The 24,782-nt window shown below is 41.0% G+C and overlaps 2 protein-coding genes across 6 annotated transcripts; one reads left to right on the top strand and one right to left on the bottom strand.

Annotated features, from left to right (window-relative positions):
• dnm1a (dynamin 1a) lies at positions 1–8,389 on the top strand. 2 transcript variants are annotated; one of them, XR_013786324.1, is made up of 8 exons: positions 1–112; positions 199–314; positions 527–697; positions 1,881–2,122; positions 2,260–2,457; positions 3,935–3,971; positions 6,231–6,279; positions 6,469–8,389. XR_013786324.1 is itself a non-coding variant. In XM_079451174.1 (7 exons), the coding sequence occupies exons 1-6, from the start codon at positions 52–54 to the stop codon at positions 6,238–6,240; spliced, it is 798 nt and encodes a 265-aa protein (XP_079307300.1). In that variant the 5' UTR covers positions 1–51; the 3' UTR covers positions 6,241–6,279; positions 6,469–8,389. The 2 variants fall into 2 exon arrangements, 1 of the variants encoding a protein (XP_079307300.1); XM_079451174.1 differs by lacking the exon at positions 3,935–3,971.
• Positions 8,390–8,656: 267 nt separating this feature from the next.
• On the bottom strand, positions 8,657–24,314 carry golga2 (golgin A2). Of its 4 annotated transcripts, XM_079479501.1 has the most exons (28): positions 24,206–24,314; positions 22,217–22,336; positions 21,083–21,166; positions 20,434–20,571; positions 20,082–20,131; positions 19,894–19,957; positions 19,495–19,554; positions 18,156–18,236; positions 17,007–17,045; positions 16,854–16,916; positions 15,719–15,812; positions 15,518–15,624; positions 15,364–15,422; positions 15,137–15,278; positions 14,955–15,044; positions 14,674–14,781; positions 14,509–14,596; positions 13,570–13,706; positions 13,246–13,464; positions 13,060–13,173; positions 12,755–12,979; positions 12,570–12,669; positions 12,406–12,494; positions 12,151–12,313; positions 11,894–12,064; positions 11,559–11,665; positions 11,317–11,473; positions 8,657–10,919 (listed from the first exon to the last, which is right to left on the bottom strand). In XM_079479501.1, exons 1-28 carry the CDS (start codon positions 24,251–24,253, stop codon positions 10,642–10,644), a joined length of 3,195 nt encoding a protein of 1,064 aa, XP_079335627.1. In that variant the 5' UTR covers positions 24,254–24,314; the 3' UTR covers positions 8,657–10,641. The 4 variants fall into 4 exon arrangements, with proteins under 4 accessions (XP_079335627.1, XP_079335628.1, XP_079335630.1 ...); XM_079479502.1 differs by lacking the exon at positions 21,083–21,166; XM_079479504.1 differs by lacking the exons at positions 20,434–20,571; positions 21,083–21,166.
• Between the last annotated feature and the right edge of the window lie 468 nt (positions 24,315–24,782).

Here is a 24,782-nt window from a genome sequence, read left to right on the forward strand (position 1 = left end):
AGGAGAAAGAGAAGAAGTACATGCTGCAGGTGGACAATCTGAAGTTCAGAGATGTGGAAAAGGGTTTCATGTCCAGCAAACACATCTTCGCTCTGTTCAACACCGAGCAGAGGTCAGAGGTCACACGGCACCACATAAACCACAACACCTAAACTGTTTTACTATAAAACAAAGAAGTCATACTGTGACCGTTGACAGGAACGTGTATAAGGATTACCGGCAGCTGGAGTTGGCGTGCGAGAGTCAGGAGGAGGTGGACGGATGGAAGGCTTCGTTCCTGCGTGCCGGTGTCTATCCCGAGCGCGTGGTGGTGCGTGTTCATCCGCGTGATCTTTAACAAAACATTCAGTCATGTGATGTCAATAACATTCATTTTTCGTTCTCTCTTTTCTCTGTCATTCCCTGTGATGTCACACTAGGAGAAGGAGAAGGTACGAGCTGACGTGTGATTTCGCTCAGTTTTATGTCTCCTGGCGTCCTGGAGTTTGACGTTATGGTGTGTGTGTGTGTGTGTGTGTGTGTGTAGAGTGATGGCGGTGAGGAGAACGGTTCAGACAGTTTCATGCACTCCATGGACCCACAGCTGGAGAGGCAGGTGGAGACCATCCGTAACCTGGTGGACTCATACATGGCCATCGTCAACAAAACCGTACGAGACCTGGTGCCTAAGACCATCATGCACTTGATGATCAACAACGTAAGCAGCTGCGGTTTGATGCTTTAAGATTTACTATAAAAACACCATTACTATATTAACCTTTGTGCGTGTTTGGTTCAATGTATCTCAAATGATCTGATTCACTTGTGGTGTTTACCTCAGACGTGTTTATTTTCGTTTTCTTCCCATTTCAACTATTTAGAAAAATAGCACCTCTTTAAATAAATGTGATTTACGGGGGTAAATATTTAGCATCTATACTGTCGTACGCACACGCCTGTCCTGACGTTAGCTTCTGGTCAGTGTTTGTTAATCGTAGGGCTGTCACGATGATACAATTTGGCGATTATGACGATTATTTGTCTGTTTTTTCACACTTGCAAGACTATAATACTATTTTATTTCATTGTTAATTACATTTTGGTTGGCTGGTTTTAGATTATGTTAAATAATATGAAATTGTACTGCGGGTTATATTTATGGTATATGCTGGCGATGATGGTTTTGTGGTGGTGGTACATTTTACCAGTATAACCATGTTTTAATTATAATATTTACTCTAAAATAGGCAATATGCAGGCGCTACAGCTCCACTAGTGTCTTCTATAGAGATGTGCAATAATTGCGATGATCTGAAACCGTTGTGATGAGGCGATTCTTTAATAATTGTCACAGCCAAGGTTAATCGGTCTGGCTTGTGGCTAATAATATAAGTATTTAATTTAATTTATATTTTATTTTATATTAACTAGATTAAATAAACAAATGGTTGAATGGGTCTTGTTACCAATTACGGTTCTTCTACTGTTAACCCGAAATAATACTTTTAACTTAAGTTATAGCTAACGTCATCTGCTTGTTATTTCTTTTGCTTGTTATTAGAAATAAACCTCAGGGAATGTACAGTCTTTATGGATGTGTGCCGTTTGGGCCACAACAGGTTGTTTTATGTTGTTTCTTTGAAACCGTCTATACTGTATGTTGCTTGTATTTGGGATCAAGTAAATATAGTATTTTATTTGATCGCCCACACGCGCCCGTCCGTGTAATATAATGATTTATCTGATATTGAATTCATATACATATTTATTTACATTTTGTTGCTCAACAGTAATTAATTCTTTGAGCAGGTTACGTTTGTCCCACATAACGTTTGTTTATGCTGTCGACGCTGATACCGTCTGACATACAGCATTATGTTAAGTGTGTCTTCTCCGTCCAGACTAAAGAGTTCATCAATGCCGAGCTGTTGGCTCAGCTGTACTCGTGCGGAGATCAGAACACGCTCATGGAGGAGTCTGCAGAACAGGCTCAGCGTCGAGATGAGATGCTGCGGATGTATTTCGCTCTGAAAGAAGCGCTGAACATCATCGGTGACATCAGCACCTCCACCATCTCCACGGCGCTGCCTCCACCCGTGGACGACTCCTGGCTGCAGGTGCAGCGCTCCGGCTCGGGCGGACGGTATAATCTCTCAACCTTTACTACACTTAGTACAAACATATCCGTGAATATGAATCCCATTATAAGGGAAAACAACAGCTCCACCTACTGTTCAATTCTTCAGAATGATTCACTCTCTTAATATGTTCTTCTGTAAGCTCCCCAGCCACCAGTCCCCTCCCTCAGAGACGGGCTCCTCCTCCGGCACGCCCGGGTTCTCGTGGTTCCGCCCCAGGCCCTCCAGCTGCGGGTGGGCCACCGCTTCCATCTCGCCCAGGGTCGTCTCCGGATCCATTCGGTGGGGCTCCCCCTCAGGTCCCGTCCCGGCCTAACCGCGCCCCGCCGAGCGTGCCCAGGTGAGACTTTAAAGCCGATGATAGAAAAACATTTTGTTTGTGATCTATATAGTATATGATACAGTATATTTAGAAAACAAAGGTGCAGCGCGACCCCTCGGTTTTTTAAATACACGCATAGCTTTAATTCACTTTCTAGGGAATGACATACCGTAGATAAACTGCTTCAAGCTGTCTAACACGTCACATCTGTTTGCTGTCAGTCGGGGATTGTGAACTCCTCACCAGTGCGGTGGTGTGGGTGAGTTAACCGGTCAACATATCAACGTTTCAATGATAAGAAGCCACTGAAAGACGATGTTGATCACACATTTATTTATGGTTCAGACGTCCGTCCATCATACTGTGAGAGTCTCACCCGCTTCACACTCCGACATGTGTTCAAAACGGCACCACAACACAATGACATCACAACACCAAACTTTTTTATGAGGTGGCTATTCGCATAATTTGTACAATCTTTTCCGTATCGTTGTGTAGAGACTTCGTCTCTAAACTAGAAAAAGTTATGAATTGCTAGTTAATAATTACCTGTAATGAGATGACTGTACAAATGACTCTCTCCAAAAAGGTATTTACATATTTACATGACTAATTGCTTTCTATATCCTACATCAACCTTGATTTACAAGACATAAAACCACTCTTTATAAATAATATAAAACAACATATAGTGCTCTTATTAACTGATTTGAATATACATTAAAGCGCTTTTTTTAAACTTAGACTTTGAATTTTGTACACACAAATAATATACAAAGTATTGCGTTGACTTACGTCAGAAGTAACAAATTAATTTACAGAAAAATGCGAGTGATCCCTTACTTTAGGGGAAAAGCAATTCAATTACATGAATTAAATTTGCCACCTCATAAAATGGTCACGAACTCATGTGAGATGAGGCTGAAAGACGGGAGATGACATGAACCAACTACACTATAAGGCTACGCTTTTAGTTTCCTTGTGTTTGCAGCTGAAGCTTTTTGTTGTTGTTGCTTGCGATGTGAGATTTCATCCTGACTCTGACACGCACGAAATACGCCTTACCTTACTTTTGAACCGTATGACGTAATCGTAATCGTGTCTTTGATTTACGGGCTGAACTACAAAACCTCCGTCCTTCTTATGGCTTCTCTTGTGTTTGTGCAGTACCAGCACAAGAGTTTAAGTGGAAGACTTCTTTGGGTTTGTGCATCACACGAATTATTGTGTGGCAGAAGAAAAATTGATAGATGACGTTGTGAATATGAAGCTCGCAGATCCAGTCCCTATTCACCTTTAACAAAGGGACATTTCTTTCACGTGAGAAAAGCTTCATTCAATGATGACAGTGTTTCTTTAAAGTCGAGGAGGTTTTGGACTTCAGTACACGTTCAGCTTTGATCGGAGAGATGTTAACTGCGTGTCTTGCACATGCTTCCCTTCCTCCCGTCACGCCGTCTCGACCCCTCCTGCTGATAACCGTTATTTTTCACAGAATTACAATCAGTGACCAGTGAGGACTTGTGCTTCTGGTATGTGTTCGCTTCTCAGCATCCTCATCTCTTGCACGGCCCGCTGTCACCGAGACCCTCAGAAACAACATTCATATAAAAACTTAACGTAAATTAAATATTTTACTGCACTCCAAAAAATGTTGTATTCTTTAACCAAGATGCAAGATAGTTGAGAGGCAGAAGGAGACCAACATATGTCATGTTTTCAATAACATTTTTTAAATTAAATTAAGAGTGAAGAAATCTTTTTAATTTTTTATGAATAAGTGCTTAATTCAGGTTGATATTTCATACCCCATTCACAAATATATTTCTTGGTTTAGGAAACAAATTGTCAAAGTTGCTGATATCATTATTCAGACTAGAGCTGTAAAAGTTTGTGTTTACATAATATATATTCATTTTGTATTTATAAACTCATCATTTTAGTGCTTAAAACGCATTTCATTTTATTTTACATTAAACATTTTCCTTTGATCAAGTTTTTCCAATAATTTAAGGTCCGTATTTCATTTGATTTCAATAAACAGTTACATTTTCACACTTTAAATGTTAGTACACTAAAGTTACCTTAAACAATTATTGGTTTTTATATTTTTCTTAGTTCATCTGAGTTTATAAATACAACATTAATATTCACAGTACACAGACATATATTATGTAAACACAAACTTTTATTTTGGATGAGATGGAAGCGGATGTGACAGGCCTAGTACAGACAGACAGACAGACAGACAGACAGACAGACAGACAGACAGACATGAAAAAGGATGTTGACAGAACACACACACACACACACACACACACTAGAGAAAAGCTCCTGTCATTCATCTTTTAGACGGACCCTCTCTCTCTCTCTCTGAGGGTCTCTGGGACCGACAGCAGATTCTCTAAAACACTGCATGAGCTCTCAGTATGTAATGAATATTTCTGGGTTAAATACATCTTATGCTCTTTGAGTATCTGTAGTAAATGACATTAAAGCACATAAAACAAGTGTGTGGGGTAGCGAGAGACTGTCCTGAAAACAAAACCTTCACACATCTTTAGTCACATCTGTTTGTATCCAGCTAACAGAGAATTTACAGCTCAGATAAGCAAGAATTCAAAAGCTTAAGCTAAGATATCTTACGTCTCCCTCATAGACTTGTGTAAAGTATAAGTGCTTTAATGCAACCGTGAGTTTTGCATGTTATCATCACTGGAGAGTTTATATGATTTATGTGAAAATAAACAGCATGTCACAGATGTCGTTTGTGAATCTCGACTTTCTCGTAAACTTTTCACAGCCGTTCAAAAACTTCACACAGTCAGTCGAATCTAAAACCAGTTTGCAACACCTGATCTCGGTTTATCTCATTATCATGTTCACATCGATATTTACTGCTCACACTGAAACACACGCTAGAAACAATCACACGTCTGTGACCTTTAGGGTGAAACTGATCAGCGAGGTCAAAGGTCAGGTGGATTCCGTCTGCACTGTCTCTCCTCATGGCATTCATTCATCCATCCATGGATTGAGTTCTGTCTCTGTTTACTGTGTGTTTTGTCATTTAGAATCAATCAAAATATTGAATGCGAAAATATGCAGTTTTTTATTGATATATAATACAATAACAGTTTGCTGGCAGAAAAGAGTAAACCACATTTTTATTTCTTAGTATTTGACCTGCACGTTTGTTCGTTAAAGCTAATGAAAGTGAACATCATTCAGAAGATGACTGAGTTTGTGTCTCACTCATCTTCCTCTGTCTGTGTTCCCATGACAGCCGACGACTCCCGGCCTCACCTACCCGACCCAACAGACCCACAGACTCCTCCCTCTTAGACTATTAGCCCCTCCCACACGCCAACGAGGACAGACACGCCCATACAAGCTGAAACCCCTCCCGTTTCATTTAAACACAAACACAGAGAGAATCTGATCACCATTTTTACTGATTCTCATTTCCAATACGACATGTTTTATATCTGCATTACAGCGATTGGACCATGACTATACTTGACCACTCCAAACTGGAGAATCTGTGTTTCTTGTCTTGTTATTCATTGAAACAAAGTATTGATCACTTATTGAACCGACAGGAGGTGCTGAGCGTTTGCTCTGATTTCTGCTTGATTGATTTTCATCTTCACGGTTTATTTTCCCGATGCATTATCTCTGTAAAGCGTCTTCAGATAACTGCATCTTTCTGGAATGAGTTGGGTTGTGTTCCTCTACATTATTTTGGGGTTCTTCTTTTCTGTTTGTTTTATATGTGTGTCGGGCTGCAGTGCTCCTTGAGCTCACGGGTCAGAAGACGACACTCACCTCCCCTGAACGGTAATCAACTTTCCTGGAGTCACATGACCATTCATCTACTGACACATGAATATCATCCAATGATTATTGCACAGGAGAGTGCGTTTTGTCTTCTGGACTCGGGTCATTTAGCGTTTGTCTGCTGAGGTTTGGCTTATGTTTAACACTTACGCTTGTGTCTTGTTTTCCTTTTCTGCTTTCACGGCTCAGTCGGCCGATCAATGGCAGCACTTCTCGCCCCGAGAGCCCCATTACCGCCTCTTAGCACCTCCTCGTCCCTTCTCCACTTTCTTCTTCTTCTTTGTTTTTTCACCCTGCAAAACAAACCCATCAACACAACAGAACTGACGCGAGAAGCCAGGAACAGAGAGATGGAACTCAACAAACCTTTCAAAGCATCTCTTCGGTTGACCCATCCTCCACCTTCAGGTTCACAGCCCCTCTTTACGGCTCGTGTTAAAGCGAATGTCCCGACACAAATGACAACATGCGGTGGTTTCTCACGTAATGTCTGTGTTGTGATAAAAACCCTTTTATTGTCCAAAACATGATGATGACATGATCTGTTCAGCTTGAGAAAACAGTAAATCAGAGAGGCTGGAATGAATTATAGAGTGTAATATATTTTCAGATCAGACATGTTAACGTCACATATTTCCAAGTTTTAAAGATATTAATGCTGTTTGGGGTCAACAGACGGTCTGATGCGTTGTGTGTTTACAGAAATTGTTTTATTTCATAGAAAGCTAATAGATCAGTGATAAGAATGAGGCATGCTTACTGTATACTGCTTACAGTTAAAGTACATAAAGAAACGTCTCTCATTGTACACCAATAGACGGTTTCAAAGTGACAACATAAACAAACCTTACTGCGCATGCGCACGTTCGTGGGCTGCAGTTTACATCCGGTACACGTTCACAAACAATAGAGCGCCTGTAGATTATTTCTGAAGCATCAGAACCCGAGAAGAAGCGTTACTTGGCTAAACTTGTCTCTCCAATATTTAGAATTTAGACTGCGATACAAAGCGCAACCGCTAGATGTCAATGTACGGTTTCTTTAAATGCGTCAAAACTATAGGACCCATTCAACAAATTATATATTCAATAAAATGAACATATAACAAAATTCAACAAATCGTTTATTTTATACAATTACTATACAATAGAATATTAACATAAATTAGCTATATTATTAGACACTAGCCACACACAGACCGGAAGTAAACTGCAGTCGGGGTGCGCGTGTCCGATATGAAACACATACAGGTTTTCTATGAAGCCTGTTTCATTATTAAAGTATTCATGATGTTTCATAAAATGTTGTTCTTGTTCTAACTACAGTTGCAAAAGTTAGTGTACATCCTGTTTTTTCCTTAAATGGTCAAACATATAATATAAAAAGTATTTTGAGACAATGATCCACTTTTATGTGTGTGGATAAAGCATTAAGTTTGAGCCGTGCATTGACATTTTACAAAATACATAATTCTTTAAAGGGAGAGTTTACCCAAAACTATGTGTTTCATGACCCCTCCGTTCATTGTTGTTTGCTTATCAATGTTCCTCAACATATCTTCCTTTGTGCTCTGCAGAAGAAACTCATGTCATAAAGGGGAATAAATGATGATAATCATTTTGGGTGAACTGTCACTTTAAGAAAGAACAGGAGTAAATATCGCTGCTGGTGTATGCAGAGAAATCAACGGTTTGTTCAGATGTTGTTTTGTAATGAAAGTGTCACGTAACCCTTCACACCAGTGTACTGTATTGATGTTTGTCGTTGGAGAAAACACAGCAAACCTTATTCCTGAATCTGCACTGAGTCTTAGTAAAACCTGACAATGAGAAAATAATCTGCGTTATTTATCATGTACATTATCTTCAATGTTGCGTATCTTTGTGATGCTTTTATGCAAATTGTGCTTTCACTGTCTAGAGACTAGCGTGTAGATCACTTGTACAATTATTGAATATTAAATTATTATGGTTAAGTGATTTATTTAAAGCTTATAATGGGGTGTATTGATGTAAACCGGCCTTCTCTCTGTAATTGGACAGAATGTGTGTGTAACAATGTGTACTGCTCTGGGATCAGTTTGACTGTCATTATTAAAATTCAGTGTACCAAATCTCTCCCGTGTCATCTTTACATCTGGATAGGGTCGAAACCTGATATTTCACAGAGGAAAATGCTTACTGCTCAGATGTTTCTCAGTTTGGTCCATTTGGGATACGAATGTAAAATTTTTAAAATAATACAAATATAATGTCGACTTTTTATGGTAGACTCACAGCAAACCGTCTTCATGTTCCTTTGAAGCATTCACATATAAAGAACTCAAATGCTCTCAGATCTTAAAGCAAAAGTGAAACATCTCCCAGACACGAAGAATTTTTGCTCAATCAGGTTTATTTTGGAAGAAAATTATCATCATCAGAAATATTTCTGCCGAAACTAGCCATCATTCCTTCATTGTGTACATTAAGCCAGATTAGTGTCATTATTCCAAATAAATAGAATTGGCATTGGCATCTCTTCACGCTAGATTTATTCTTTATCTTCAGCAGGTAAATGTAAGCTTCCCCAAACCAATATACAGTATGATACACAGTTACACTATTTACATGACTCACGTTTCTTCGAATCAAAAGAAGCATCTCGCTTGATAATCACTGATTAACGTCCCACGTCCAAAATAATCACTAAGATCTATAAAAAAAAAAAGGTGGTTGAGAAAGCAGATACAAGTGTTGTGTACGCTAAACATTCACTGCGCAAAAATCTGACACACGAAAGTGCTCGAGTGCACCTGCTCCAGACGGTGCGGTAACACATAAACGTACCGCCCCGACATACACACACACACAAAGCATTGAAACTTATTTCTGTTCTTCTGCTTTAACATGCGTTCCAGTTATACCAACATATATGATAACAAACTAGTCTAGTCACCAAGTGTTCAGAAAATCTTCAGGTGAATACAAATAAACAAAACGAGCCTGGAACGTTATGAAGCCCATATGGATTATAATGCATTTTTTATAAGTATCATAGGTTCTCGAGCCTTACAATACTCATTCAAATTTTGTCAATAATTGAGACCAATGCAGTCACACCAAATCCTTATAATAAATAATTGATTGCTTAAAAGTATGACATTATGACACTATAAATATTACACAAGATATATGTCATGAAACCAGCTGTTGCTTGCGTTTTTCTATTGAAGTGTAACTAAGATTTTGTGTTTCAGATGTGGTCACAATTATCATACATTTATAATGCATTATATCTGCGGTCTTCATAGGATGCGTTTCTCACTCCATTTGAGCAGTTCTCGTAAATACCCAGAATTCTGTGCCTGTTCCCGATGGCTGTTTTCTCTCTGTGAAGGAATACGTATCTAACGACCTCGGTTTACTAACCGGACTCTCGCAAACCTGTGCGCTCATTTCTCATTCGCTCATCAACATCTGTTCAATATTCTTCATTGTACTACAAAACAACTTTCAGCCAACGCACGGCTGACATCATAGAGTTAACTACAAACAGCCATCAACCCAACACGCCTCTCCGAAGGTCTGGATCTGACGGGTCACGTGTCTCTGGAAAACACAAAGTGCTAAGTGTGTTTATGGGGGGGAAACAAGATCATAAATTCAATCTTTCAATGAATTCCCTCTGCGTTAAATTAAACAACCATTAGAGTAAATACAATGACGTAACACAAAGAGATGGTGCTGTCCACTCAACCTTTGGATTTTGTATCGAACGATGCCTCTGAGATGCGTTTCTTTTTTAAACAATAGGTTTTGTTTCTGGCTGTACGAGTTTGATTTGGCCTCCCACAATCCCGCTTCACACTAGACTGCTGTGTGTAATGCAGGAACCACATCATTTTCTGCTCAAACTATCCTTCGAATCTAGATTCAGATTCTAGTTTCGGATTACCATCACAATACTTTGCCCTACCTGCTGTACGTTTGTCTAAACAATGCTCTCTCAAATCAAACACCACTCCTCAAAGCGACCCTTGTTAGTGTGCAATCCGTTTACCTGCCCTACTTTAGATTCTAAAGAGTCTGCTATCTCATGTTAAGCAAAAATAAATCTGCATCGTCCAAATGAAAAAAAATCGTTGACCTAAACTTCATCCCTCTTATACACCTCTCAGTGAAATGCACAACTGAAGAGACGACAGGAGCAGACGTTGATCCAACTCAAGATTCACAGAGGTTCAGTTTTCTTTCATTCAGCCAGAGAAACAGAAGAAAGGCCAAAATGTATGTGTTGGCGTCATCACGCGTCGAACAGAACGACAGTCTCAGATTAAGAGTGATAGAGAGCGACAGACGCAGGAAACAGTGACAGATGGATTTAGACCACTAAAATCTTGACTTCATCCTGTTCGTCGGGCCGGTAGAAAAACGGGATGCACGGGTTTTCTCCCAGGAAGGACACGGGTTTGGCCTGAGGATTCTGGATTTCCTGCAAGAGCTGCATGATCTGACGGGCCGTGCCGTCCTCTTTGGGCCTCAGAGACGGGCCGGCAGCGAGCTCCGGTCCAGATCCGGGCCTCTCGGAATTCATCTCAGGATCCATGCTGGACTGGGGTTCTACAGACGCATTGACCGCTGTGCTCATGTCCAGAATCGCTGTGTGGAATGAGATGACAAATATCACTAAATAAAAATCACAGATACACTGTGAAGGCTAGTACACACCAGGACGATGAGTCACGAGTCGTTAATGGTCCCGGTGTGGACCAGCCTTAAGACTGACTTCAATACGATTCCACACTTAGTATAAACAACATTTCTTTTACTGAATTTAAAAAGAAGTATAAATTGAATTATTTTAGAAGCTCATTTACAACAAACAAAACCTTTTGCAAATGTATTTTTAAGCTCCACCAGTTAAGATGATCCAGATGAGTGGCGTGATATCAGATTTAGCAGTTGATAACGGACCTCGGAATATTGCGACTGACCAATCTGAATCAGACCTTCCGATGCTGACGTGTCTCTATGAATGACTCTATGAGTGTTGTACCTGGACTATCCACAGCATTGAGATGGCGTCTCTCAGCGGGCTCTTCTCCGGACAGCAGGAGGTCGGGGTTACCGATGGCACTCATGTATCTGCTGTACCACTCGTTTCTTTCCCCCACCAAACGCATGACCAGGTCCTGCAGCTCGGCTAACTTGGTCTTAAACACACGTCACATCATCAGCAACATCACACAGAAGACCCGGACACATACAGTATTTTTCTTACACAATCATCACAGGTACCTTCATCTCCTCCTTGTCTTTGGCCAGCATGTTGATGTATTGCTCTTTTTCAAAGTGTCTCTGTTTCATGATGGCTCTCTGGTTCTGATACAGTGCAATGTATTCACCTAACAGATCAAAAAGGAGAAACAGTGGCCTAATGAATGACATCAGATGCATAAAAAACATTTGGGCTCATTAAAATCCACCAGGAAATATTCAGAACCCTTTCAAAATCGCAGCTGGGGTTTAACACATCCAACGTCTTACAGTTCAGTTTGTGTCATAGCTTTGTTTATTTACCCAGTTTGTCCCCAGTAAGAAATATTTGGGCACTTGATGCCATCTGTGCTCACCGATAGTGTCGGTTTCTCCCGAGAGTTGAATGCAGCGGTGTTCCAGCTCTTCTAATCTCTCCTTCAGGTCCACCTTCTCCTGCATGATAGTCGTGAAACGCTGCTGGAGTTTCTCCATAGCGTCCCACTGAACCTCATTGACCTCCACAGGAACACCACTTGAGCTCTCCACTAAAACACACAGACACACGCCGATCACAAAACTACATCTGCACTTCCTGAAGCAAACAACATCTGAGTTTGTCCTGAAGTGTAACCTGTATCTGTGTGAGTGTCGTGATGATGGTGATGATGCTCATGGCTCAGAGTCGCCAACTGTTGCCGGGAGGTGTGATGAAGTCTCCTCTCCTCTTCGAACCTGCGTCTCATCTCATCTCGCTCCTCCTCCAGACGTGACAGAGTGGAATATAAGAACTCCTCCTAAACGAGGCAAAAAGCAAGAATTCACTCAAAGACAAAAAGAAACTGATTTAGTGAGAAAGCAATTCAGTCTTTTATTTTGACCAACTCACCATCTCTTCTCTGCTCTCGAAGTCTTCTGGGATGACAATCTGAGACTTCAGGATGCTGTCTGGAGGTGACTGACTTTCCAATCCATCTCCTTCAAAATCCAACAGATTATTTATCAGTTCGTTGACAACAGAATGTCTGTGAAGCGCATCAATGTCAGACTTACCCTGATCTCTACTCGACTGGCTCATCGAGGAGCTGTTCAAGAGCTCCTGAACTTCAGTCTTCAACTCCTCATTGTCTCTGACCAGCTGATTTAACTTCTCCTACGGAAAGAAGCAGGCAGAGGATTTGAGCATGCAAAGGTTGAAATAAGAATCGGCTGTATGTCCTGTCAAGCCAGGCGGTTACCTGCGCCTGCTGCAGCTGCATGTGACTCTGTTCCAGCTGAACTTTGCCCTGCACCTCATCGTGCTGCAGTCGGTCCATCAGCTGCGCCTGCTGCAGGAACTGCTTGTGTAGATGTTCACGCTCAGCCACCAGCTGCTGGTAACCGGCCGTGTACTGCTGCAGATGGCTCAGGTACTGATCTCTCTGTTCCTGTATGGACACCCTCTCCTTCGACTTCTCAAGCAGCTGATTGGAAGAGGCACGGACACTAGGATTCAAAACCATTATGGAAGAATATTAAATGAAAATCTTGTATATCAACAGACCTGTTCTTTGGCGTTGTGGAGATCTTCCTGCAGTTGACCCATCTTGCGAGCGATCTCCTTCTTAATGTGATTCTCTGACTGCAGAGCGTTGGTCAGCTCCATGTTTTCATTGGTCTGGAGGAAGAAAACAGTCATAACTCAGCCAATCAGAGGAGACGAGGTGACTTTTCACAGAAAGATGCTCACCAGCTTGACGAAGCCGTTCTGAAGCTCGGCCAGCTGATCTTTCAGGTCTCTGTTCTGGGCCAGCGCTCGGCTGATGGTGGCCTTGTCACTCTGGGCGTCCTCTAAAATGCGTAGACGATCCTGCGCGTCTTCAGCGGTGCGTTCTGTCTGTCTCTCCAGCACCTCCAGCTTCACCTCCTGTTCCTGCACTAGTCGACTGAGCTGCTCATTGTCCCGCACCTGCGGGATGCACAGCGTCGGTTAAACACTCATGTAACGTGTGAGGAAAATGCTGCTGGCATGTGATCACACTGATTTCACAGTGAAATGATGTGTAGAGGTCACCTGTGCTTGGTACTGTAGACTGAGAGAATCGCGTTCCTGGTGAAGACTGCTGATGGCTTCCTGAAGAGCCAGTTCACTTTCTGAGGGTCCTGTGCTCTGTGACATGGCCCGAGACTCCTGCTCTTTGTTTATCAGAGCTGCAGTCGGAAAAGACATCGAAAGTTTGAAATGACCTTCAAATGAAAGCGTAACAAATAATGCATGTAGTGTGTATAAAGCCTGGGGTACGCTTCCCTTTTTTACGCTCATGTAGACGTACAGCCGAACACACAGCCTTGCAAAGTATAGTTCATATGCGTGTACACAGGTTTTGACACATATTGCAATACCCCTCCTGGCCAACAGGAGTTGTATGGGGGCATTAATGCCGGTTCGAGGGTGGCGAATAAAACAGAACAAAAAATAAAGGAGACGGACATGTCGCACAGCGGTCGCATTTTCACATACACAGCAGAAGAAAGGCGGAGCTATCATCAAGCAAAGTCCTCCTGCAGAGGTATTATGCTTCAATATAAATTGCTGACAGAAGTCATGCTGAGCAAAACAGATTAAAATGACATGAAAGGCACGGTGTACAAATACATTTGTATTTAGTTGTGAGATCGAGTCATTTGCTCTCGTCTGGGAAACCGCACACACTTCCAGTTAGTAGAAAACCATATAGCATTCCATTAGGGACGATACTCCCCTTCTTAAATTCACACACTAGACGGTTCAGTAAGTGTATTAGGACGCCTTGAATCTATGCCCACAGGACACCGTTGCCACCTTGTGGTTAAACTAATTACGGCAAGAAATTGAACACGCATGTGTGACCTAGGCTACACATATGTATGTGAGGTAACAAAACAAAAATAATCCTAATTAGCTTTAGGCGAACTAAACGCTGTGCCTTGCATACGCTTCAAAAGGGAAGCATACCACGGCCTCAAGAAGTACCTGCCGCGTTCTCCAGTTCTGAGATCTTGTCCTGCAGTTCAATAATTTGAGCAGCTGTGGTGTCCCTTTCCTCAGACATCAGCCGTACCTACACAACACAACACTCAGCATCATAAACACTCTCCGGGAGGTTGTGTGTGTATATATATATATATATATATATACCTGAGATAGAAGTTGTTCTGTCTTGTCCTTCCAAACTCGCCCCTCCTCCTGTATCTGAAGAGCGTACTGGTCTCTCTCCATCCTCAGCTGAGCTACCGACTCCATCAGCTACACAAAAACACACATGAATCATTCCGTGCCAAAACCTAGCAAGCTACGTCATTTCTGGCCTACATTTCATGAGCACCTGTGAATGGGTGTTGAATATTCGGGTCACAAAACATTTTGAACCTGGACATCTCTCGTGTTTAAACCGATGTCAATATCAAACACACACGCACCTGAGCCGTCTGCTCCTCTAACTGGTGTTTCTCCTCCAGTAGAAGCTGAACCTGCTGTTGTTCTGACGGAGGTCCTGACTGACTGGAGAACTTCACACGCAGAAGAAGAAACAGAGATGATTACGTCACAAGAAACAGAAGACGAGTATTGCGTGTTGTGAGCGTGTCTGCCTTGTCCTCACCTGCTGCAGCATGACGTCGGCCATCTCCAAGCGCTTGCCGAGCTCGTGCAGTTCAAGCTTCGCAGCTTTGTTCTCATTCACTCTCAGTTTGAGCTGCTCGGAGAGTTCAGAGCTCTGCTGTCTAGACTCTTCACTCACGTTACTGAGAAACCAACAGAGAACATCAAACATCTGCAGCTACTGCAACAAACACTCACTGATGATGACAGAAATAAACCTGGACATACTTCAATCTGAGGACTTCTACTCGCAGTGCGTCTCTCTCCTTCTCAAGCTCTTTATTGTGCTGCAGGAAACAAAACACACAGGTTCTTTTAACACAAGCTTTGTCCGTGTGTCAAATTAAACTGTGATGTGTGATGAGGTAGCTTCCTTTGGTACCTTCTCAAACTGTTTCTGTTGTGTAGAGACTGTTGATAATGTTCTTTCTAACTCAGATACTCGCCGTTTACTGGCCTGCAGACGCGAGCACAGATCCTCTGCCTCCACTGCACAAAACACAAACACACAAGCTCAAACATTTGTGTTCTTGAGTAATATTACACATCAGATCTCTCCGCACACACACACACACACACACACCGGTCTTCTGTCGTGCTGCCTGCTGTGTGTAAGACAGAGCCGTCTGGAGCTCAGATTTCTCAGACACAAGAATGCCGATAGTTTGGATATGAACCTGAAAAATAACGCACAACACGTTACTTCACATTTGTGCATTTGTACACAAGACTGACGCACAAAGCTCATTACTTTTATTATTTCATGAATATCACCTGTATTTAAACTAAACCCACAAGAATTTAAAGTGTAAATCTGAAATGTCATTAAATTCAAAACGAGTGAAAATAAGCATAACCATTAACTACAAGTACAAAGGTTTAATCTTTTGTCAGCGCAAGTTTATGTACATTCATTTCAAATTCAGTCCACATTGAATGGTATATCCAGAACACTTCCATTGCTTTACTACATCATCATTCATAACACCTGAAATATAAGGTGGACCAGTATAGCTTTTCTCTGGCTGATGCAGATATTTAGAGGCCGCCTTAATCACATTAAATCTAACAGTTAAGTAATAAGTGATACAGAATATGGCTTAAATTAAACATTTACTGAAGACATGTCTCTTCAAATCGCTGCACTTGGTTGAGAAAGAGTTTTTGCAGGGTACAAAATAGCAGACTTCACACATAGTAATAATACATTACTAAAAATGTTTAAGCACCTTCTCAAACTGTTCTGAAGCATGCTTTATGTTTATGTTTGTTGGCAGACACTGCTATTAGTCACATGGTCATGAAAACAAATCTCTCCCATTACACAGACTGCTGCTCATAGCTGCCAGTCATTCCGTCAGGCTCTAATCGCTGGGTTAAACTATTCTTTTCTGATCTGTTCAACAAGCGTTATTTGTTGTATTAAATGTTTAATTGATTATTAGATTAGCTGAGGTGCATGATTTTCTTTGAAGCTTCTGCTTAACATGAGCCACTTCGCAAGATGTAAACAATTCCGGTTGACCAAATCATTTATTTATTTTTGCTTTAATATACACAAATGTTTGAACAAAATACAACCAACAGAACACGATTGAAGATTGAATGTTATGCAAATATCTTTAAGATTTTATTACAAATCTTCAAATTAAACACAGATCTTCAAGAAGCGGATCATAAGAACCGTTTGTTCATGAATCTGAGCGTAACACACTCACCTGTAGCTGTTCACGAATGGCACCCTGCTCCTTAGAAAACTTCTGCTGGAATTCCTTCCTTTCCTGAGCAGAAGACACAACACACAATAAGATCAGTCCCTCGTTTAATCAAATGATCAGTTTAACATTAAACCGTATGTTTGGGCTCTGTACCTTCTGCAGCTGGTCAGAAACATCCTGAGACTGTTTCGTCTATAAACACAAACAATCATATTAATATGAGCAACATCTGATTCAAATGATGATTTATTAGAAACAGCGAGGTGACACCCGGGATGTTAAATGACAAGTGTGAAAAGACAGAAGAGTCAGTGAGTAAAAACACAATATATTAGTCCTGTTGAACCAGTGCTTCTTTTCAAATTGATTCATATCCATGCAAAAAATGAAAATAAAATTAACCATTACTTCTAATCTCATACTATCCAGATAAATATAATCCAGTTGTACTGTAGCGTAGATACGTTGTGGTACTAATGAATGCAGTTGGATTGATGTTATTCATGTTAAATCTACTATCAGTAACCTTAGTACCTAAAGGTGCAATATGTAGTTTTTGGAGGAACTATTGACAGAAGTGCCATTTACATAACTATGTGTTCAGAGGTGAATAAAGACCTTACATAATAAAGCTTTATGTTTTTAGCATCTTAGAATGAGCTATTTCTATCCACATACACTGCAGGTCCTCTTACATGGAATTCTCCATGTCGTTTCTACAGTAGCCCTAAACAGACAAACAGCTCTACAGAGCGCATTTCCTAAAAAATGAATCTCCAAAGAAGCCAAAATGTGATGACATCTTAGTTCTGTGTCAGCCACCGCAGTGCTTCGAAAAGGAGGGATGAGCGGAGTGAGCCGTTGGTTGCAATTCCCAACCTCACCACTAGATGCCGCTAAAATCTCCATATTGCTCCTTTAAATAACTAATGCTTTCAAAACATACATTTTTGGTATTTTGTTATTGGTTGGTTAGAATGCAAGTCACATGCACAATAAAAGTGAGTTAACACAAACAGATTAGAGTAAAGCAGTCACATTTGCGGTAAGAAATGCACTTGTATGACATGCACATATTTGAATGTGTGTGTTAACAGTTTCAGTGATGATGTACTTGAGCAGTTAGAGGATGTTTTTGTTTTCAACAGAGCTTTATTTTTATAACTGGTTTGAGCATCAGGCAGACAAACGAGTGCTGCATTTTAACATGCTATACAGACTAATCCAAGAACACGTCCTCCATAGACAACACAGCATGTTAGAGACACACAGCCACACACATTCAGTGACAGACACTCTTACCAGTGTCTCGAGTTTGGTTGCGAGCTGGGCGTTTGTTAGCTCGCTGGAGTCCAGAGCAGCCGCCAGCTCTTGGTTGCGAGTCTAACGTGCCGCATGCACAGAGAGAGGGAGAGAGAACAGAATGAAGGACGAGCTGAGATGAAGGGTGTGTGACGGCACACAGAGGTTTCATAAAGAATCGGTTCGATGTGAAATCAAATCAGTGAGGGATATAAAACACTTATTTTTCAGTGTGGAAGTATATCATTGATCTCTAGTACGGACCAGAAAGGTTTAGTTGAGTTTTTTGGTAATGTCGGTTAACCACTGTACTCCTAAAAAGTCAAGAAAACAAACTTTTTACAGATAGACGAATAATAAAAGCAGCCTTTGTCTTCTGGGCAAAAAACAAATATTGAAAAAAGTACTTCTCCTGCTCAGGTTTTTGAGTAGTGAAAGTAAAGCAGGATGTTTGTTCAGTGTGGCAGGAGATCATGTGTGCGCTACATCACACACACTTCCTACAGGACACACCAACCAAAACAAGAAAGATAGTGTGCGTTCCATAACTACATAACCAACTTGAGTAGATAAGAGAGATTCGGCCACATTTCGCTCTGTAAACTATAAAGGAATTCTGGGATATAATAATGTAAATGACATCAAGTGTGACGCTGTTTTGACAGACACAGCTTGTCGGCCCCTCCCACTGCTCTATGCTACTACGCACATCAGAGAGATTACTAAAGTAATTATAACAATCCACTTAACTTGGGGTGTGACGAGATCTCGTGTCTCCGAGATCACAATTTCTGCTGGGCTCGAAACTGCGACCATTTTAGCCTCCTACTCTCCCTAAATTTAATCAGTGCGACCAACAAATATATTTGGGAGCATTTATGTGAGAGCATATTTTGTTGTGGTGTGACCTGTTTTCATTACTGTACAAAACACGCTAATAACTGCACAAAGTATGTGCGTGCTTTGAGCTACAGTTAATGTGATTTTCCAACCCGCGGTATTCTTTCTCAGCGTTTTTCTATGTAAACACGTGCAAGACGGACAGGTTTCAACCTTGGGGAGCGTCTCTGACGTCTCCAGTGCCTCACGCATAAAAGCACTAGTGTTTGTGGTTCGTGCTGCGCTTTGGGAACGCGCGGCTGAACAGCACCCGAGTTGCCTGAGTATAGCAACTGCAAGTTCACATTAGGGCTAAAGCTATCGATTATTTCTTAAATTAAAGTCTAAAAATCTTGTCGTGTCTTGTTCTCGTCACACCCCTTCAATAAACAACACAATCTGCCATACGCTGTATTTAAATATGTTTAGTGGACACATGATTCCAGATAAATGAACACACCTCCAGTTCTTTCTCACTGACAGTCGGTGGTCCGTTGTCCCCATTGATGTATGTTGTTGACTGAATTGCAGACAGGAGAACAAGAAAAGGTCAAATAAACCAAAAATAACAATGTTAATTTGATAATGAAACTTTAAAAACTAAGTTGGATAAATGGACTTTAGAATGCTGTAATCTGCTTAACTGACATTTAATTCTGTTATTTGCAAGCATTGGTCAAGAATGAAACTCTACGTCTAGTAACTTCTAAGAATGTTTCATGCAAACAGGAATGTGGCATTTAAAAGGAGTTACAGGGCTACATTTTATACAGTATTCCACAATATTTCATTCTCACATAGATGCTACATGAGCTGTAAATGTGGTTCAACGGAGGAAGCAGAAAGACAGGCGACTGACCTCAGACAGAAGGCCATTGAGCTGCTGGGAAAGCTGTCTCAAGCTTTCTGTGGACGACAGCGGACTGCAAACACACGTCAACATTACATAACGCTTTCATAGATTACACAGAATTAAAATACACACCATTCCCCGATTTTAAAATGTTCGTGTGCAGTCACGGTTTTATTTAATGTGTTCTGATTTACCTTTTGTCTTCCAGCGGGCGTTCATCGCCGTTTGCATCTGCTGTGTAATTCTGATGAAACAAAAACAGACAAATCTGGAGACAGTTGTTCGATGTGGACAGTGACATAAACCTGACAATGCAACGCTCCAAATGAAGTGAGACACACAGATCACGACAGCAGAACTCTTGTGAAATGTTAATATGAACATCAACAGCGTTTTAAAACCTAAACAGCTACTACCTACACAGCATTTTAAAGAAAAGGTTTGCGTGTTGGTGATACGCAGCTCTAGTGGGAATGTTCAGTAATACTGTGTAAGCAGGAAGTTTGATAGTTTTTATAACACGCACATAAAGACATGCAGACAGACCTGCAGAGCCTCTGCATTATCAGTGACACACTCAGTGTTAATAGCATAAGCGAGGTTAGGGACAGGCCAGTCTCGGTCAGGTTCTGCGCCGGGCCCCTCCATCTCCTGCGAGACCCGGTTTCCCAAATCCACATGGTCCTGAGACAATACATCGACAAACACACACTTATGTGTCAGTGGATTAACTCACAGCAAGTATACACAGCATCAAATACACAACATTTTGGAATATGTTTCGTTTGTGAATCGTCACTTTCATTCATATAAAGTTATTACAGTTTTCAGATTCCCGCAGCACAACTTTAACATAAGAGAGATGCAGTCAACATGAAACAACCCTCACAAACCATTTAGTTTCTGTAACCTAATATATTTCTCAGTAAATCAGGATGTTAAAAAACGATAAAAACCATCAGATGACGGACCTGCACCTGGTATTGAAGCTTAATGTGAATTTAAAAACACGTTTTTGCAAAGCATAAAGAAGTAAACAGGCTGTTTTGATTGATTGTTGACAACATGCTCATCATGCACACATGCAGCGAGACCTTCAAACCAAACCCGGTGCCGGTTCAGAATAACCTCCTGTGATCATGTGACAGCATGCAGGAGCACAGAGGAGTAAACTCAACAGACCGGAGCTTCTCACCTGACAGTGGTTGACAAATGGAGGTCGAGACACTCCATTAGTCAGATTAAGATCAGACACCACAACTTTGCGAATATTCTCAATCTACATGGGGAAGGAGAAGCAGAGCATGAAAGAATAGGAATAAGTGAGAGTGACGAACGAAAAGGAGACGGGTAACAAGGTGAAGGGTTAGTAGTGCAGAAACTTGTCAAAAAATAAGCATGACGTAGAATTTACATTTAGTAATTTAGCTGAAGCTTTTATCCAAAATGACTTACAAGTGAGGTAAACAATGGAAGCAATTGGCACAAGAGAAGCGCAGTTAAAGGGACAGAGCTTGAGAAGGAGCATGCGCACACATCACTTTCACGTGTGTGCAGGAGAGAGAGCACTACATTCACAAAGTTCAGCTGCATTTGGGTGATGAATGTTATATAATCGGTGGATATAACGCTGGATTTGTAGATCTTTTGAAACTTAAAGATGGCAACGTCCCAGCACTAAATGATGCTGGACATGAACGGTAAGTAAAACTGAGGATGCGTCCGTACTCGCTTACTTCCATACTATATAGTTGGAGAAAATGAATACGAGTCATAAATAGTATGTCAGATACCTCAGTAAGCAAAAAACAGTAGACAAGAAATACGCGGATGGTCTACTACTTCCGCCAAGATTAGTGAGTGTTAATTGTATGGACACTTATCAAATTTTGTCAAATTTAAAAAAAATTAAGCGGAAGACTTTAAGACGAACGTCCGTTTTAATGTAAGTGCCAATAAATGAATTTCTTGTGACTACATTATATTTTTATTCAATGCTCACGTGTAGGTTGCTGTTAATATATCAATGGCCAAAGAGCCTACGGTCGGAAACATCCGAAATGTATTCAAACTACCCCCACTCATACTATATAGCACGTACTGTTTTAACAGCCAATAGGCAAGTACTTCAAAGTCAGTACGTACTGTCACAGTATGCAATTTCGGACGAAATTTGAAGGTTACAATACTATTCTACAAGTACTCAAGATGAACATGAGATATGTAGAAAGTGTCTGAGTGAGGGCCACTTTAACAAACACTCGGTTAAAGTCAATAGCCGTTAAGGGCACAGTTCAAGGTACTAAGAGGTGAACTGCATCTGACTCACATTGTCCGGTGAGCTTCTGTCAGCTGGGGTGTCCGGCTGATCGAATCCTTTCACTTTCCTCTTCTTCTTTGGTCCAGCACTTCCAGTGGATGGAGTACTCTTCTGCTGAAACTCCTTCAGCTGCGGAAAGACACAGAGTAAAGCTGAAATGCTGTTCTAACATCAATGTCAAATTTTGAGTTTGAGCTACTAGTAACAGCTTTAATAGCAGGCAGACGTCAATGGAGGAAAAGCAAACAATTTCCAATAAAAACTGAAAAATCAACAGAATACAGATCTTAACAGTAAAAACAATAGAGATTCAAACTAAATACCGATGTTAATGTTCTCTAACGTAGGTCAGGCGCATTGTCTAAAAAGGTTGTCCCTATTCTCTTAATGAGCCATAAGTGTGTTTTGAACTAATCTCCCATTCTCTTTAAGAGCCAGTTGTGCTCGCGTCATGGCAGTTGCTCTATTTACACGGTGGACTTCGCAAGAGCAAAGACTGGACAACGCCTGGCTCTGCATTGCGCCGAGTGTGTGATAGGGACCTTAGTGTTGAAAATGAAGACAAAACTATTGTATCACTGTGATTGCAGACCATGTCCACAAGTCATGTGATGATTATCAAAAGCTGTTTTATTCTGACAATGGTGTAAAAAATGTGGTTTGAATAGATCGTATCTTATTCTCTGACGGACGCGATCAGATATGATTTAAGACAAGTAAACAGTATATTCTGTCCTTCACCATCTCATGTCCTAATGCTGTAAATGGAGAACCCAACACTATCAGGCCAGATCCTCTACAAACATTCAGAGCATGCAGTGCTGTTTTCATCAGCTGTTAGAACAGCCGGGTCTTAATCAGCAGTCATAAGTCACAGCCCTGGCCGTATCATCACTGAAATACCTATCTTTCAATAAGTGTTGTCATTCCTGAGAACACACACACACACACACACAGTGTAAAAAAACAATGACACCAAGCACCTTGCCTATACAGTACTATGGCTTTCAATGAGCTGTCTATATAGTGAACTACCTAGCAAGACAGGGTTTTGGGAATCATTGAACTGCCCACCTAGACGGTGATGATAGCGAGAAACCTAGCAAGTGAACACCTGATACCTGCATACCTACCTGCAGCCTAGATGGCATTTTAAGAATCTGTAAAGGGCATATTAGCATGACAGCATCAATATTTATTAAGCTGCCTACATAGACAAACATGTTATCTACTGACAGGCATTTTAAGTCATCTAGTGAGTTGAACACATTGGCTGCTCAGATGACCCGGAACATCTCCACGATGATAATCAGAAGTTCTTCTACATTAAGTAGGTCTCATTTACCAAAGTAAGAGACCACCATGAGGAGTCTTGGAACAAACAGGCCAAATGAATACATGCGCTACATGTTAAGTTCATTAATAAGTCAATGAACCAGCTGTTAGTGCTGTCACTCTCTGCCCATAACTACCAGTGAGCAAGCTAACACTGATCAGCTCATTTTATTTCAAACAATGAGCTAAAACAACGAATGAAACTGGTTATAATATAATACTACATTGCTGCGCGTTGTTTAAATTCATATTTAACTTCGCGAAACTGATGCCAAACACAGAGGCTAACAACATTAGCATGCTAAGCTAAACTGTCACCCGTTCACTCACACACGCTAATAACATCAGATCACATTTCTGACATGTTTTTATTGTTTAAAACAAAACTGGCAGATGAGAGTAACAAGGCAGAGTCTAGTTTTTTACAAGACAAAGTTTAGTTTCACTGAGACGTGCAGGCGCAGCTTAATCCCCGAGCTTTCCTGACAGCCGCGCCCGGACAAGGAGTGCTGGCAGCCGGACGCGCGCTCTCGGAGAGGCCGGTAGACGTGGAACGTCACCGTGACAGATTTAACGCGCGCGCTCAAGCGTCTTTAATTAACCCCAAATAATTGTTAAAGAAACAACGAGAGTAATTATTCAAATAAATGTGCGTGAAAGTACCTTTTTCTTGGCTGCAGCGAGTTTTATTTGCCTGCTCTGGTCAGCCATCCTCTCGCGCAGCTGAGGGAACGGCACCACGTCATCAGATGAACTGAATCCGCGTGTACGCGCGGGCGCGGGCGCGCAGGTTCGGGTCGTATATATGCTGAATATTTTCAGTTTTAGTAAAATATGTAAAACCTTCCCTTTACATACATAAATATATAAATACAGGTCGGTACACACAGGGGTGATCAAAACCCCTTTAATAAAATATGTGATGCCAATTGAGGTCAGAAAGAGCTTTTTTGCCAAGAGTGCTTGCACACGCAAGTGTAGACAATTTTAATAAAATAAACATAAAATACAGAGACAATTTTATTGAAGTATGTTTTAGTAATATACACATTACAGAGGTTATATGTTCACCTGTGCAAGATGTAATTAAATCTCCAGAAATGCACAGGACATATACATAAATCAAAGTGTATATAGGAAATATTAATACGATAAATATTAATGTATACTTTTGTCTTACATTGAACGTTACAGTTTACTTCATGGCCATCCAGCATTAAATGTGCACTCATTTTTAATA

The sequence above is a fragment of the Barbatula barbatula genome, assembly GCF_947034865.1.
Source record: "Barbatula barbatula genome assembly, chromosome: 2".
In the NCBI taxonomy this organism is placed as follows: domain Eukaryota; kingdom Metazoa; phylum Chordata; class Actinopteri; order Cypriniformes; family Nemacheilidae; genus Barbatula; species Barbatula barbatula.